Raw genomic sequence first — 17,115 nt, 5'->3', positions numbered from 1 at the left:
TACATTTCGTTCTCATATTCTTACATAACATTGCCACCAACCTTTTTTTTTTGTTTTTTTTTTGAAACTTTGACGCTTAATTCCAAATTATACGTCTTGCTCTCGCATATACGGGCATTATTACCGACTATGCACATTATTAGTGTGTATACTTTATTTCTTTTCCTTTTAACCTTTGGTGTCTTGATTTAAACTTTGGCAGCTGTAATGAACTTTCCGAAATACATTCGGAACAACAAAAACAAAACACATTCGTACCAACAGAAACAAATGTACATAACATATATTTATTATTTATGGGTACAAATGGTACTAAATGCCCAAAGAAAGGCAGTATAATGAAAAAAAAAAAAAAAAAAAAAAAAAAGATGAAGAATTAGACTGGCCCGATATAAAGATCTCAAACGACCCCTTGCATGAACAAATGAACAAATGCATAAATAATAACTAGGCATATGAGAGGCACAGCCTCTCTACAATTTCTGTAATTTCACCTCAACAAAGGAAATTAATAATAATAACAATATTACATCATAATGGACAAGTATAAGGCTACTGTTTCTTCCTCTTTCCAAGAGCAAATGCCTCCTCGCTCCCCCAACTTCTTCAATCGTACAGAGACATGAATAAAAGTAAACGAATGCAGGTAACCCTGACTCAGAACCTCTCATGTGGTAAACGACAAACAATTTCTTTCAAAAAGAGAAAAGGAAATCATTAGGAAAAATAAAAATAAAAATAAAAAGATGGTAGCTAAAATCTACGTGTGATTGCTTTTTTTCTTTTTCTTTTTTTTTTTTTTTTTTTCCTCCCTTACATCTAACAGAGTTGAAATATTTACATAACGTCAAAAAAGTGAATAAAGTTATCTGATTACTCTATCAAAATTGGACTCCACAAGAGCAACCACATGAACAAGTGATTGGCCACAGGGTTTTGTGCCGTTTTTGGTCAAAGGAGAGACTTTTTCCCCCAGGTTGCCACCTCCTCCGGAATGCAGCTCAAAATTGTTACCAATTGTGCAACTGCGCTGTGATGCTTTTTACCACAGGGTGGTATTCTGTGTGCATGTGTCTCTTAGCCTTCTCTGAACCAGGTTGCTCAAGCCACTCATCATATAATCTTTTGACGAAGGGATTTGAAAAAGGATCAGCCACCAGAACCTGTATAAATAGTAAAAAGAAGAACCAATCAACAAACAGAAGATTCACTATGCCTCATGATGCCAGCAAAGGAAAGTTAAACAAACAAGCATACAAAATCAAACACATAAAAAGCAATGAACATAGAATGGGATCATCTCAACTACATCTATCATAGGAGTCTATATGAAAAACACAAGCACACAAACCAGGATCATTAAGAAGTTGGGAAGCTTTTCTAATAAAACATTACTCACTAGACATGAAATAATACCAAACATGGGACCTAATTTACTATGTCAATTTGGGTGTGTGTGTGTTTTTTAAAGAGACACCTATACATAATTGAAAGTCATATAACCAGCAGGTTGCAAGTCTGCTCTAATAATTTTTTACTTGTGTGAGAGGATTCAGAATTTAGAACCAAAAATGGATATTGTTGGCCAAGTAAATAATAGGAAAAAAGAATATACTAAAACATGAATGCCTAATATAGCAAGTTGAGCCAAGAATGTCATAATTAAGTCTCAATAAGAATTGAGCAAATCGAACTTACATTTTCCATATAGACAGTTTCTAACAACTGAATCAGATCCTTCGCGGATTGCCCAGGCTTTGGCTTAATTTGTCCTCCACCATTCAAGCAACCTGTTTTATCAAATCATATTTCTGTCAATATTACCTCCAAATTTCCAGTTTGCAAATAACTCTTGAGTTGAATATATAAAGTATACAGCATGAAAAAAGGAAGAAAGTTTGTTATGAATTCATAGGGCAAAACATGAAAAGAATAAATAAATAAACAAGGAGAGAGAGGTAAATACCTGAAGGACATGCCATAATCTCCAGGAAATGATAATCACATTTTCCAATTTTAATCTTCCTCACAATGTTTTGCAGATTCCGGAAACCATAACATAATGCAAATTTCAACACTGTTTTCCCTTCCACCTTCATTAAAAGACAGCACATTATTTTAAATGTGACAAGCAACAAAATGCAAACTTGAAATATGAAACCCTCCAGAAGCTTGGTAATTTTATAAAAACTTTATAAACCAGTAACCGAGCAAAATCAGGTTCCATTACATTGAGTAGGTATTCAAACTTTAATTACCTTTGATCCAAAAATTAAAAAAATAAAAAATAAAAAACAAAAAAATAAAACTATAATTGCCATCCTTATTTATGCAGAAATATCAATATGGCCATTTTCAGAGAGCGTAAGTTCTAAAATGAAATTTTTTAGGGGAAAAAAAAGAAAGTTGTATAATGAAACTTCCTCATAAGCCTTGAAATTACGAACAAAGTTATAAAGAACTTGACTTACTTCCAAAGTTACTTCCCGGAAATCTGAATTTCTAATAGTTCTAAAATCCAGAGGGCCTTTGATTTCTTTTCCAAATAGAAGTTTAGCAGCATATCTAAAAACAGTTTCTGCATAACCTCCCGAGCTGCCACATACTCCATAAAGTTCCCCTTCTTCAGTAACATTCGTCAGCCTGCAGCAAGATGACAAAAATAAACCTATCAGTAAATAACAACTTGGGCAAGATGAAGAAGCCTACGAGGGAAACAAAAGTTCTTACATCCTATCCAGAGGAGACTCTTCTAAGGCTTTGAAGTCCACTCCTTTTAACTGCAAATATATGATGTCAAAATAGTTACTTAAAATATGTCAATATCTCTCAGAATAATTGACTTAACAAAGAGGACATAAAAACTACCAGAACAGCCTGTCATACCTGTATCAACTCCAAAACTTCCCCAGAAGTCAACACTGAATCTACCTCTGTAATCTTAATACCTTCATTCTCACTAGCTTTGGCCTCAGACTCAACTTGAAAAACAAAGTCATCTCTGGAAGCCTCAAGCTTTTTATCATAACAAGGCATTACAGTCACATGGTAAACTTCATCTGGCCTATTAAAGAAACATCAACCAATCATATCCATTCAAGCATACGCAAACAAAATGCAAGAACTCTTAATTAAACCATTCAAGCATGCATATAAGCTGGATATTTTAAGCTTCATACTCCTACCTTCCACACCCACATAAAAAATAAATAAATAAATAAAAATAAAAATGGCTTCATACTCTTAAGGCATACTAAAGCAAAGACAACATAGCAATCATATAAGGACTAAAGAAAACGTTGGACAATAATTCAACGTCACTTATGCTTTTTTTTAGGGAAACAAATCCATTTCATATTTAATAGACATGAACTGGGGAACAAAAAAGATAGCTAATGTTGCTTTAATAATGTATAAATTATCATTACATTATTATTTTATAAGTTTCAGTAAGAAAGCAGAGGTAACTAAAATGATTACTATACATGGACCTATCTCTTTATGCGTGTATTTCATATTTAATTGACATGAAATAAAAAAGACAGCTACATGTTGATTGAATAATGTATAAATTATCATTATATTGTCATTTGACAAGTTTTAGTGAGAAAGCAAAGGTAACTAAAATGATTACCATACATGGTGACCTATCTCTTTATGTGTGTATGCATTACAATTTTGATAATGGTTCACTTAAGGACTGAAAAATCACCTGAGATCCATTTGTTGGCATATCAGATTTTTCACAATAGCCCCAATAGTTTGCTGGGGACTCTTAACTGAAGATATATAGGGCAGAATATAGGAACCCAATTGTTTTTCAGCATAGCATATCCAACCTGTAACACAAGAAAGAATTTCATTTAGCACATCAAAACAACAATTTGCCTCCCTTCACCAGGCAGAGAAGTATTAAACATGGGTTTATATTTTGTGGGTGCTTGTTTAGGAAGAGGGGAAAGAGAAGGATGAAATGTAATAGGCACACAACTTAAAGGTTCTAGTATATACCTGGACATGCAGATGAAAGCATGGGTAGGGAGGTATTACATCTTTCATCATCATTCATTTGGCTTTTTTTGTACCATGCAATGAATTCGTTACAAGTTTCGATTAGGGCTAAATCTCTGCTGCAACTTGTATCAAATACAGCCTTTACGCCCAAGGACTTAAAAAGTGTTGTGAGTTTCTTAAAAACCTGAAAAATAAAAAATACATCCAGCATTAGAAGCCATTGTTCCCAAAAATGCTTGAACAATACCTCTGCGCATCTCTCTAATAGTACAAGGGAACTAGACCTATCCTCACCTGAAGTGGTGAAATGCCAAAATGAACTGCAAGTGAAGCTCTTGACTGCGGAGAGAGGGAGACGATTACTGGCTTCCCTTTATTGACATTAGAAAGAAACTCATCCAAACTTTGCTTTTCCAGCATAATGGTCTCTGCTGATGTGACACACCCACTGCATTGACATATTAGATCATAACAATCTTTTGGAATGGAAAATAAGAGCTCTTCTTTTCAAAGAATAAAAAAGAATTCCAAATGAACAACCTTGACAAGTTATCTAAAACTCATAGAGAGAATAGTTTTGAAGCGATAACTATTTAAGCCAACTGGTTGCTTGACAACTTGAAAATTTAGAACCAGGAAAAACTACATATATTATCAAACCCACAAGTAACTCCTTTTTCCCCTAACTAAGTTTTATTTTTCTTTGTAGGTAGAGAGAACAGTGGGCGGTGACATGTCATCTGACAATTATGGTGCCTAACAGGAACTTCAGTGAAATAGATCCATGCATTACACTCTCAAAGCATCTATTATTACATCGGTATGGTTGTTAATGCAATATAAGAAATATTTACACAAGGTATTCAATGCAAAACAACCTCGAAGTTGATCTTAGAATGACCATTCCCCGAGAAGCCAATGGTTGAACTATGACACAAGAACAGTACAATCCGACCAAAAATTTTTATCAAAACATAAAGGACCGTTTGTGTTGCACGACGGGATTGGATTGGACTGGACTGCTGGAAGTCTTGTCCAATCATATTGAGATAAATTTTAAATACTCCAATACGATTGGTCTAAACTTAAAATAATCCAATTCAATCCAGTTCAACCTGCAACACAAAGGGGTACTAAGTATTTCAACAAATTCTAATCCAATTGAGTCGTCAATAACTTGAATATGATTAGAAAATGGAAATTGATACTTCAAAAATTCCTTAAGTTTCCATCAGTATCACTTAGATTACACAAATAAATACGCCAACCAGTAAGAGTTTTTAAGAGAGATAAATTTACCTGCATGCTAAGCAATCCTTGAGCGAAATCTTTACCGGTTCTGTTTTCAATTGCTGGTTAGAAGTCGAAACCTTCAGCCAAAAAAATTAAAAAAAGTCCATAAATTAGCTGAATTCAGCTCACAGAACCCTAACAACTATTCGAGCCAACTTACATAAAATCATTAACCAAAAATGAATCATTTTCTTACTACAAAATCAGGAAAAAGAAACAAACATTTTTTTGGGACATTTGCGAGTATTAGCGAAAAAACAATAAATTAATAATATATATAAATATATATACTTTTAAGGAAAGAGAAATACCTCAGGTTTATTAGCTGAAGGATTGGAGGAGGAAGATTTGAGTCCCTTAAGAGAGACTATACAAGCCTGAGACGGCGCTATGAAATCGCTTAGATCTCCAATCCGAAGCGTCGGAGAGAATTTCTCAGACATCTTTCTATCCACCCGAACTCGATAGCTGAAGACGCGGTTTTACACCAAAAAGATTTTGAGAATTTAAAACTTGCGGAGGTTGTGGAGAAGTTGGGGGTTTTTCTGGAGCTCGAGAGAGAGAGAGGTAACGAAATTGAAGACGAAGAGTGAGAAACAGAAAAGGGTGTGTTGGAAGCTTTTTGAGTAGGTCAGAGGGGCGGTGAACTTTGTGAAGGAGAAACTGAGAATGAGGAATGTGTGTTGGAATGTTTCCTGTGTAAACCGCCTTTAGGGCTATTTCTTTCAGTAGCCATTGAAATCGTAGACTTTCATGGAAAATCAAGGTCAAACATGTCCTTTTATTTATTTATCAATTCAGTTGTCCAATCAGACACCACGATGCTTTTGCTTTGTAGACTCCCAGGCACGTGTCAGCCACGGTCCATCACCACCGCTTGCACTCAACTTTCCACATTCTATGGTTTTTATATTCTCTACTTTTCAAATGGTTGAAATTTATTTATTTTATTTTATTTTTATTTTTATTTTTATTTTTTTAAAGAAAACCTCAACTTTTTATTTAAAAGATTTTTAAAAATTAAAATGCAGTATTGTCTTTTAGGTTAAGATCATGGATTATAATTGCTGAATTATGTTTTAATAAAAAATTCTATTTGATTTTTATTATTATTATTATTATTAAAGAATTTATTTTAAAATTTTATAAATTAAATTAATAAAATTAAATATTTTAATTAAAAGTTATTATTAAAGAAATGACGATATCATCATCAACGATATTAAATATCAAAACTCAATTTTGATATTCTATTTTTCTTTTTTCTTTTTGGTAAATTGTTCATTGTCAATATCAATTATGTTGTTATTAATTTTAAAGTAAATATCATTGTAATCCCTCTTATTTTGTTATTGTTTTAATACTACATTTATATTACAAGAAATACCAGTATAACATCATTATATTTTCATTTTTGTTTAAATATAGCATCGTTTTATAAAAATTTTATCTTTTAAAGTTAAAAATTAACCTATTTACCTTTCATTTTACTTAGGTTTTTTTTTTTTTTTTTCACTTCTATGGTTTTTATATTTTATTTTATATATGATCTCTAAGTACTTTTAAAAAAAATGAAAGACACGTTTGCGCGAGTGCAACACACACACACACACACAAATCATTAAATCTTAAAAATATTGGTATTAAAATCTCTCCCTTCCAGTTTATAAAAAAAAAGTAACAAAAAAAAAGTAACAAATTATATGTGATAATCATGATTGTTTCAAATGCATTAAATATATTTGAAACTATGTTTTTCTTAAAAAAAAAATTAACAAGTTAATTATAAATTTGATCATACTATTTTTATTAATTAATTTTCATTATTTGTTATTTGTAAGATCAATGGGTAAAAAAAAAAAAAATTTAATTAGAAGGGTAGATAATTAAATTTTAATTCTATTGGTAAAAATTTTAAAAAATAGTACTATATTGGAATGAAAATAAAATGTAAAGAAATTATGCTGATATCTTTCATAATAAAAATGTAATATTAGAAAAGTAGCAAAATAGAAGGATATATAACGATATTTACCCATTAAATTTATTAGCAAGGCACAATTCAAAAATAAAATAAAATAAATCAGTGCCCACCGAATTCCTTAGTCATATTGGAGTAAAATTTATTTTGAAGAAGAAAAATAAAAAGATAAAAAGTAATTTATTTTATTGTTACCCAAAAGTTACCATAGCCCACAGGAATTATGTTTTACATTCATTCTGTAATTTCTGTTTCCTTTACTTCTCTATCGGTTTTACTCAATTTGCAATGTAGAACTTAAAAAAAAAAAAAAAAAAAAAAAAAAAAATCTGAGATCAATATATCAAATTGTGTAAAACTATAAGAATGTAGGACCAGTGCAATAATGAATTATAGTTGGACACTGTTGCTAGCAAAGGGGATAAATTTGACTCTTCAAGCAAAGAATAAGTTTTGCAATTTCATTTGCTGAGCCTACACTTCCATGTCATCTTTGATCTCTCACATTTTTGGTACCTCTTAAACTTTTAAAACTATCGTATTATCTCCTAATTTTTGTTTGTCTTAACAATTTAGTTCAATCATACATTTTGACAAATGAAATGTTAAAAATTCACCATATGCACAAAATAACCAACTCTGGTTATAATTTTTTAATCCTATTTTTGTACAGTTTTTATTATTAGTTTTGTCGAAATCATTAAAAGAAAGAAAAAAAAAAAAAACCGCATTATCGGACTAAATTGATTAAAAAAAAGAAGAAGAAGAAGAAGAGAGTGATGGTTTAAGAGCAATGCAAGAGAATTTTATAATTTGAAAGAAAAAGTGCAATAATTGTGAAAGTCTTGGAGGACAAAATGTCCTCTCTACACCCAGACTGAATTTCAGATGTGCTGGTGTAATCCCCTTCTCTCTCAATCTTTTGTATGATTTTGCAAGCCCAGTGGATGGCTTGAAGATATTCTTGGCAATGGTTATATAGAGTTTTGTCTCCATATGTTATAATAAGGATGGTGAAAAAGTAAACAATGTTCATTTTGACTTTTTTAAAATTAAATCTCTGCCTTTGATGTTATTCCTTTTCTTGTATTGCCATAAATTCTATTTTGGGTTTCTCAAAAGGTATCACTGGCACATTTAACCTTTCATTAGCATCTTCCTTCTCATTCCTTTGATACTTAGACTTTGCTCATTAAGATGAACAAAATGCTGAAAAGCATACAAATTGCTGGACTAAACAGGCAAACTGAAAATCCATAAGAGCTAACAACTTTTAACATAGCCTTGTTTTATTACTCAACATAGCTGAAACAGTCACCAAACCTGTAATTACAATCATCTTTATCATCATAATACTGTGAGGGAGGCCAAAATATTACAGAACCATGTAAGACGAAGAGGAAGAAAAGAGATGGCCATTTCAGTCATAACTAGTATGCATATATGCTCTTAGAAACCTACCAACTTCCGCTGCTCTTGCCCTTGTTGCTGCCGTACAAGCGGAAGAGGTTGAAAGCAGAAATGCAAGAGACCAACACCATACTAAGGCTAACGAATAAAGTGCTTGCAATTCCCTCCCCAACTTGGTTGCAGAACTTCCCATACATATTGCATATCTTCATCCATTGTAATTCTGGCTGCCCAAGCTTGGCAAACACGGCCGATTGTGCAGCTGCTGCTAATGCAGCAACCGTTACATAAGCCATCACCTATTCAAACAATGGAATATGCAATGTTACATCATATGCGGTTGGCAAAAAGCATAGAGTTGTTCACCAGCTAAACGTGATTGCAATTTTACTTTACTTGCCGAAGATAACACTATATATGTAATACCAGCAATGTATAACACTATATATGTAATACCAGCAATGTTCCTATTTGCATTTCCTAGTTTGCACACCACCTGTAATGCAAATGAACAGTCCAGCCAACTTCTAAAAAATGAGAACCCAACTAACACTCTAACATTTTCCAAGTCTCCCTCAATTTTTGGGATAGAAGGTCGTGGACAGTCGCATACTAGAAGAACAAAAAGTCAATGCTATAATTAAGGCAAACCTCCAGATTATTTGGTAATCTGTACACAAAACCATGTAAATTTTTTTTTTTTTTTGAAAGGAGCAATTTTCATTAACTACAACCTTTCCAGGATTTCTAAAAAAGTTGTTAAGTTGATTATGCATTTATGACCTTTCATCCTCAAATTTGGGAATTTGAAGTCATGAGAAATTACTTTCCAAATAAACTCGATGGTTTCCAGGATAAAAAAACAGAAAAGATCTAAAGTCCACTGACTTTAAACTATGGTACATAATAGATACTCAACCACAGCTTAAATATTCCAAGTTTTCACATATCATATAACATAATCATAGATTCACCGGGACAAAAAAAAAGGAAAAAAAAAAAAAAGATACACCATAATCATGGATTCAACCGATATTTAGGATATTGCTAGATCTACTTGTGAGTACTAGTAACAATAAAGCTCAAACCGACAAAAACCAAACTCAAGTTGCCTACATTATAAGGGACATCAAGTAATGTAGTTAGTACATTTTTCACATGACCTGCATAAGAATGTCATCAATAAGATCTCAATTCAGCAGTTAATAATAGTCCTGTAAAACTTTGCACAAGTCTACCATCCATTAAAATCATCTAACCAGAGAAAATCCAGCTTAGAAGATATCCTTCCAGCAGACAAATTTCAATAACTCCAAAAAGAAGGACAGTACAATTAATTTTATACAGTAGAAAATGCCAACTTTAATGGACAACTACCTATTAAGAGCTGTCAACTTGAATCACCATGCCAGAAGTACATAAATTAATGAGGCTTGGTGAGACGTACGGTTTCCCACACTGCGCTCATTTAGAAATCAAACTAAATAGCACAGTTGCCCCAAATTGATCTAGTGTTCATGATCCAACCCACCGTTTTAAAAACTCTTACCAAACATTGTTTTTGAATTCCATCTTGCCATTTGAAACAACACCCTCTAATATTTTTGTTTATAAACTTCTAATTCTTCTGAATATAAATTCATGATTATGCTCTGAAACTTTGAGATGTCAATGATAATAACAAGGAAGCCATGTTCATTACAATTTATAGAAGAGTTTCTCTTTTTTTCTGTTTTCCCCTGCTAATTGCTATTAGACTAAGCAGAACTTTGATCTCAAATAAGCAGAAGAAATACAAAAAGAATTTCATGTCATATTTTTTAAGTCATGCATGCAAAACAAAAGGGGAAAAACGGGTTAAAGTAACACCAAATTAATTTCATGAAACATAGTTATTACATATATACCTGATCACCAGAGAAAATGAGCCAAGCCAGAGGTTTGTTGAAGAGAACATGACCTCTAACCATGCTCACAGCACAACGCAATCCTTGAACCAATGAGTACGTAGCAGCAATCACATTAGCTATGACTATAAACCTGCAATATTTATAGTAATATCACAAGAAAGATCCAGAGAAAAAGGGAAAACACAGAGAGAGAGAGAGAGAGAGAAGAGCGAGGTTATGGGGCTTCTTACACAAGAGCTTTCATGTCTGTGAACTTGGCTTTCTTCTGGATTGAGAAGATTTCTCTGACCTGTGAATCAGTCCCCACAAGAAGAGCAGCAACGAGTCCAAAACCACAGATTACAGATCTCAAAACCAACTCAGCCACTCTAACTCTCCTGTCCATCACTTTAAGATTTGTGGCATGGTAAACTGGGACATTCCCAGGACTAACCCCAACTCCCAAGTAGCTCATGCTTTGCTTATTTATTTCCCAAAACACCTAACAAAAAGCTATAGAAGAAGAATAAGATGAAGAAGAAGAAGAAGAAACAGCACACCGGTCTTCTCTGAGCACTGTACGAAGACACTTCTTCGTGCCTTAAATAGACATCAATAAATTTTCCCACCAAAACAAAGTATTTATTTTTCTTTTATATATTTAATTATTTATTTTTTAGCCAATTTCCTTTCTGGGTTTTCCTTGTAAATTCCAAAATATTTGGGCGATGGAGCTTTGCTGACGATGTGCAAGGACTGACAAGTGGCCAAAGCTAAAGAGGCTTCGAAAATGTTGAACACTCGTTCAGACGAAAGGAACCTCACACATCTGCATTGGGGACATTTAATGGTTCCCAACCTCACCTCTGGTTCTTCATTTACTCTCCCAGTTGAATCAGCAGAATGGAAAATAATAGAGAGAGAGGAGAGAGAGTGAGAGAGAGAAGTCAAGGTGGTCTTTTTCTTTTTCCTTTTTTTTTTTAATTCTTTTTTGTTTTTTTCTATATGCTTTTCATTTTCTAGGAAGAGCCAACAGTTTCTGGCCCCAAGAAAAGAAAGCTCTGTCAGAGTCTGATAAGGTGAGGGTCTTAAATACCGCGATTGAATGAGGTTTGGTGTAAATTTTGTTTTGCCTGATATATTTATGGAATCTTGATTACTTAACCCATTTTCTTTGTTTAAAATACAATGAACCCTTTCTTCTCATAGTCTACATACAAACTAACCAGCAGAAAGAAAGCTCAAATTATAGACCAATTTTATAGTGTTTATCATAATTAGCTGAATTCAAAGAAAGAAAAAGGCAAATTTTATTTGTTCCTCTTGGTTTTTGCCGTAATTATATTTAAATTTTGAAAATTGTTATTACATTACCTTCAATTCTTAATATCTATCAAAAACAAATTCATTTTTAAAATTTTTACCCATTTATTTTGATGTCAAAGGCTAAAAAAAAAAAAAAAAAAAAGGTTTGATAGTATTTTGTACTTAAATAATATAATAAAAATACAATTTTGATATTTAACTGTTGAAATTAATAACAATTGATAACAATTTTATTTGAATAGATATGAAAAAAAAATGATAATTTATTAAAAATATAGAATTTAAATATAATTACAACAAAATCGAAGTGATCTAATGAATTTTTTTCAAAAAGGAAAACAAAAAAAAAAAAAAAAAAAAGGAGAACACTAAGACAAAAGAAAGTAAAACGAGCAGATGAAAGAATGATTGAGATGGGTTGTATTTGAGTTCATGTTTCTTCATTTCCTTTTAATGGTGGGCCATTGCAGCGGTAGGTTATGTTAGTGTTTCACATGCTATCATGATGAATCCAAAATTTTCATTTTCTAGTTAATCCATCTAATTAACCACAGCTTCTTCTTTATTATTATTATTATTATTTTGTGTGTGAAAAGTAAAAAAACCAATAAATGCTTATTTTTTCAAGTGGATTCAGGAGTAGCGGCAAAGAGAGACAAAGAACATATGTCCCAAAAGGCAATTTTGAAAGAGCCACTTCCTCACGCCTTAAAAAGTGAGGCTTGGCTATGGAATTCTTGACCAACTTAACCAGGAATGGTTCTCCTAAGCCGTGAGAGAGCCTCCTGTTGTGACAAGTCACTGCAACTACCACTTAATTACACCACCCCTACACATTAATAACTAGTAAGGCTCTAGACATTATTCATTTAATTATATATTGACACTGACCTTATCCTCTATGGTCCTTTTTTTAGGACATAACAAAAATACTAAACAAAGAGTATTAAAAACATTGTATTTGGGCGAAAAAAAAAATTTAATTCAATCAAATCAAACGTGTTATTTTAATGATTATTACATCAATATGCTAATTTATGAAAAATGAATGTGAAGATAACCAGGGTCATTGTAGCGGACAAATAGCCAATCACTTTTCTGAGTTGGTGACTTGAATCTTTTTGAAGACTTAAAAAAGTAAATATTTTATTATTATTCGGTTTATGTTTCAACCTCCTTGTAATTAACACTAAACAAAAGAAAAAGGATAAATGCAATATCCACCACTATAAACCATTCGCAATGGTGCTTGGTGCTTGGTGTTTGGTAAGGTGGGGTTATAGAGGCAGCAGGGATAAATAGCCACCAAGCAAAAATTAAGAGCGATGTGGAATGGAAGGTCAATGTCAAGGTGTCAATATGGGAATTGTCACTTGGCATGTAAGCAATTACGCTAGCATTGCGTTTGCAATAATACAAAAAGCTATTAAATTTACTTATGAAATTTTGCTTTTTTTTTTTTAATGGAATAGTTACAACCGTTGCTAACTAAAATTTGATAAACAAATTTAATGGTTGTGTACTCTTGCAATTATATTGTGAGTATTAGTAACTTTTTAAATGATTTTTAAAAAAATCAAAGGAGATTAATTTAATTGTATATTCATCACATCCACACAATAAAATTGTAGATTTGAGTGATAATTAATGAATTAAGAGTGTTTTGTAAGTACAAAGATAAACCAATGAAAATGTTTTTTTTTTTAATAGACCAATGAAAAGTTTTTTTTTTTTAATAGACCAATGAAAAGTTTTTTTTTTTTTTTTTGTATCATTATTGCTTGAGTCACCAATTGATATATATATATATATATATTACCAAATTATTTAGCGTGAAATTAATGATTGACAAAAATTATATCTTCTATTCACCAAAAATGAATGCAATACTATGCCCATATCATTTCGCAAACAAAATTTGTTAACTACCCTTAACATTTTTGTTTCTTACCAACACAACGTTTTTCGTATAAAAACATGGTATTGGTATTAAAAGAAAGTTGTAGTAAGTTGGATCTAGAATTTTCTTTCATATTTCAATTATTTATTTATTCATTTTTTATTTTGACGGCCTTTAATGTGAAAGTGATAATGTTCTTCTCCCAATCTTTTCCTTCTTTCAAGCCCATCATGATGATATTGTTATTTTTGTTTATTACATTTTTTTTTTTTTTGAACCACATGATTTTGTTATTGAAACACAATTTATATTAGGGATATTGTTGCTATAGACGTGACAATCTCACTTTATCTTAGCCGGAGGCCATGTCTCAGAGTCCTGGCAGGGCTCTTCTCTCTTCTGTTACCAGTATGATAAGCAATAATGAGATTGCCCGGAGATCAAGGAGTCCCTTTGGAGAAGAAGATCAGACATCGATTTGCTATAAGACCCCCAAGTGGGCTATTTATTTATTTATTTTATTTTATTGGCAAATTTCCTCAAGTGGGTATGGTGTTGGGAACCTTGTCCTTGGCCTTGATTTAGCCTCTGCCTATTTAGATTATTTGGATTCCATATGACTACTAGACCCTGGTTTTAACTTGTTCAAGCATAGTTGCGTCCAATAATAGGAGATCCAAATCCATGTAAATCAAGCATCCTCACAACCTTTTGGGTGCACAAACATAAGGGTAAAAATAGACAATTTGTTGGAAACTGGAATTTTATCCTTCATTTCATTTTGCCTAGGGAGAAATGCGAAAAGAAGGTAAAATCTTGAAGGGTTTACAACGTTGAAATGGGAAACAATCACAGACTTTGATTGAATCTAAGTTTCACTATTCACCCACCACGACCCCCATCTTTTCATCAAGGAGGACCTGTCATCAAATGATAAAAAAAAAATAAAAAATAAAAAATAAAGAAAATGAAAAAGTAAATAAAAGAGAGAGAGAGAGAGAGAGAGAGAGAGCATAATGAGAATCAATATGCTGAGTTTGAATCGGGTGAGTCTACTTGGGCATTAGGGCTTTTTTTCCTTTTTTTTCTTTTTTTGTGGAAAATGTACTTGGGCATTAGAGTTTTTGATAGCTTCAGTAAATCCAATAAATAAGAGAGCATGCCTGCCGTATAGACCTGTGTTGCATTATCAATTGATTTGAATAAAAATAAAAATAAGCATGATGATGTTCACCTCCCCAAACTACATGCCTAATAATTTAAAGAAGAAGAAGAATGTACTGCTATTCCCACCCTTTTCTATATTATTGTTGGTAGAATGCTAAATCTTCTAATTATCACATGGCATACTCTTAACAAAGCAAGCAATTCGCACGTGGATTCACCTTTGGACCTGTGAACCCTTCCATGTTTGTCTTCAAAACTAACATTCATTAAAGCAATCTTAAATCTATCTTCTAGGACGTCTAATCTCAAAAATCATCCACGACATACCTCTCTCTAGGTACACATAACTGACAGAAAATTAATTTCTAGTTAATTAATAATAATAATAATAAACCATATAATATGTCATGTCTTTTTTTTTTTTTGGGGGGTAAATATGTAATATGTCATGTCTTGAAACATATATCGTGTCCTTGCTATGGAAAAATAGCATATTAAGAAGAGCAAATGAGTAGTAATCTAATAAGTTAAAATGGGGCCGCCTCTATAAGTTTGAACTTTTATTTAAAAAATAAAAATAAAAAAGTTGATATTTTTAAATTTTTATCAAGGAGAAATTGTGCTCTGGATTCAAATTTTTAAATGTTAGTCGCTTTTAAAATTCAAAGTTAAATGGTCCCAAAAAATAGTACATTTGATTATTTTATTTTATGTTTTGGATTTAAATATATAGGGTCTATCAAGAATATACCTCCAAGAGTGGTGCTTTAAAAATGTGGAAACTTATAGGGTGATGGTTAAGGTTACTGAATTAAAATTTACTTGGATCAAAAGAAGCAGCACCATTGAAGGAGCAATAAGCTCCTGGGTGCTTGAATGAATTTCTGATAGCAGCTATTGAAGGCATAAGAGGCATGGTCCCTAACACTATTGGGCTCGAAGCAAGGCTTGTTTGGTTGGATCATACTGCATCCTTCAGGATACTGACAACAGGCCCAATCAAGAGCCTTTTGCAACTGAGCATCAGGGACCTTATCATCAACTATACACCACTGACTGAAACAATTGCCCACCTTTTTCCATTAAAAAAAAAAAAAAAAAATTACAAACAAACAAATTCCATTCGTTAATTGTTAACTAAAATGATCATTATTAAATTCCTGTAATATTTTTATAGTTAGCCTGTAGAAACTAATCAAGAAAAAGAAATATTAATTGCACTTGAAGATAACCCAGTGAAAAACCCAAGTTCAAAATTATCTGTGAGAGATTTTAATTAAAAAAAAAAAAAGGGAAGGAAATTATTAAATAAGAACTTAAAATGGGTAATTAAGAATGAAGAATTTACTTGATCTTTGAGGTGTTAATAGAGTGAGAAAAAGCAGAGCTAGCAGAATTCTTAGTGAAGAAGATGGCATTATTTTCTCTCTCTCCACTGCGTTTACAGATGACCAATGACAATTAGCACTCTGTTTGTGAAGTAAAATTTTGGAGATACATGCCTCTTATAAGCTTTTACATCTCTTTACATGTTTGTTCCTTCAAACCTACGACACTCTGTGCATTAAATACTTATTTTCTAGGTAATTAATTAATTACCTTATGAATTACTGCTACACCTTCTTTTAAAGTACCCATAGTCTCATTAATTGCTACAGTATTATGAGTTTCATTAAATATCTTATACAACTGTTCTTATCTCCCAAGGAAATGACTTTGAGATGCTAGTAATTGCCAAAACAAGGATTTCATTATCAAATTCAAGAAACAACTTTTTAATACCAAGTCTACTAGCAATTTGTCTACCATGAAAAATATTATATAAGCCTCAATTGTAAGAGCAGAACTTGAGTGTATCCTTAAATGCTGTCTCCAACACACGACCTACCCAATATTTCTGAATAATAATATCCAAGTCTCCATAAGGTACATCCGGTTTAAAAGAATGTCACAGTTGATTTTAACACAACCAATTAAAGGAGGACCCAATTAGTAACATGAATCACGAAAGAATGACAATGGAAATTAATATTCAAGGCTTCTACACTTGCCTCATGTGCACTCAAAATGATATTAATAGGATTAAAAGAAATATGATTAAAAAAAAAAAAAAAAACTACTCTATTCCTCCTTAC

General features: G+C 32.1%; 2 protein-coding genes across 3 annotated transcripts; both read right to left on the bottom strand.

Annotated features, from left to right (window-relative positions):
• Nucleotides 1-392: 392 nt before the first annotated feature.
• Nucleotides 393-6,007, bottom strand: LOC107415292 (protein NAR1). Of its 2 annotated transcripts, XR_003056424.3 has the most exons (12): nt 5,619-6,007; nt 5,314-5,384; nt 4,309-4,462; nt 4,012-4,198; nt 3,713-3,839; nt 2,887-3,064; nt 2,731-2,780; nt 2,472-2,643; nt 1,967-2,093; nt 1,699-1,790; nt 878-1,163; nt 393-692 (listed from the first exon to the last, which is right to left on the bottom strand). XR_003056424.3 is itself a non-coding variant. In XM_016023595.4 (11 exons), the coding sequence occupies exons 1-11, from the start codon at nt 5,748-5,750 to the stop codon at nt 1,011-1,013; spliced, it is 1,443 nt and encodes a 480-aa protein (XP_015879081.2). In that variant the 5' UTR covers nt 5,751-6,007; the 3' UTR covers nt 393-1,010. The 2 variants fall into 2 exon arrangements, 1 of the variants encoding a protein (XP_015879081.2); XM_016023595.4 differs by having other exon boundaries at nt 393-1,163.
• A 2,540-nt stretch (nt 6,008-8,547) lies between these two features.
• On the bottom strand, nt 8,548-11,632 carry LOC107415310 (CASP-like protein 2B1). Its single transcript, XM_016023617.4, has 3 exons — nt 10,839-11,632; nt 10,606-10,738; nt 8,548-8,997 (listed from the first exon to the last, which is right to left on the bottom strand). The coding sequence occupies exons 1-3, from the start codon at nt 11,060-11,062 to the stop codon at nt 8,746-8,748; spliced, it is 609 nt and encodes a 202-aa protein (XP_015879103.2). The 5' UTR covers nt 11,063-11,632; the 3' UTR covers nt 8,548-8,745.
• Nucleotides 11,633-17,115: the final 5,483 nt, after the last annotated feature.

Source organism: Ziziphus jujuba, chromosome 1, assembly GCF_031755915.1.
Source record: "Ziziphus jujuba cultivar Dongzao chromosome 1, ASM3175591v1".
In the NCBI taxonomy this organism is placed as follows: Eukaryota; Viridiplantae; Streptophyta; class Magnoliopsida; order Rosales; family Rhamnaceae; genus Ziziphus; species Ziziphus jujuba.
This window is presented reverse-complemented; position numbering and strand designations above follow the sequence as displayed.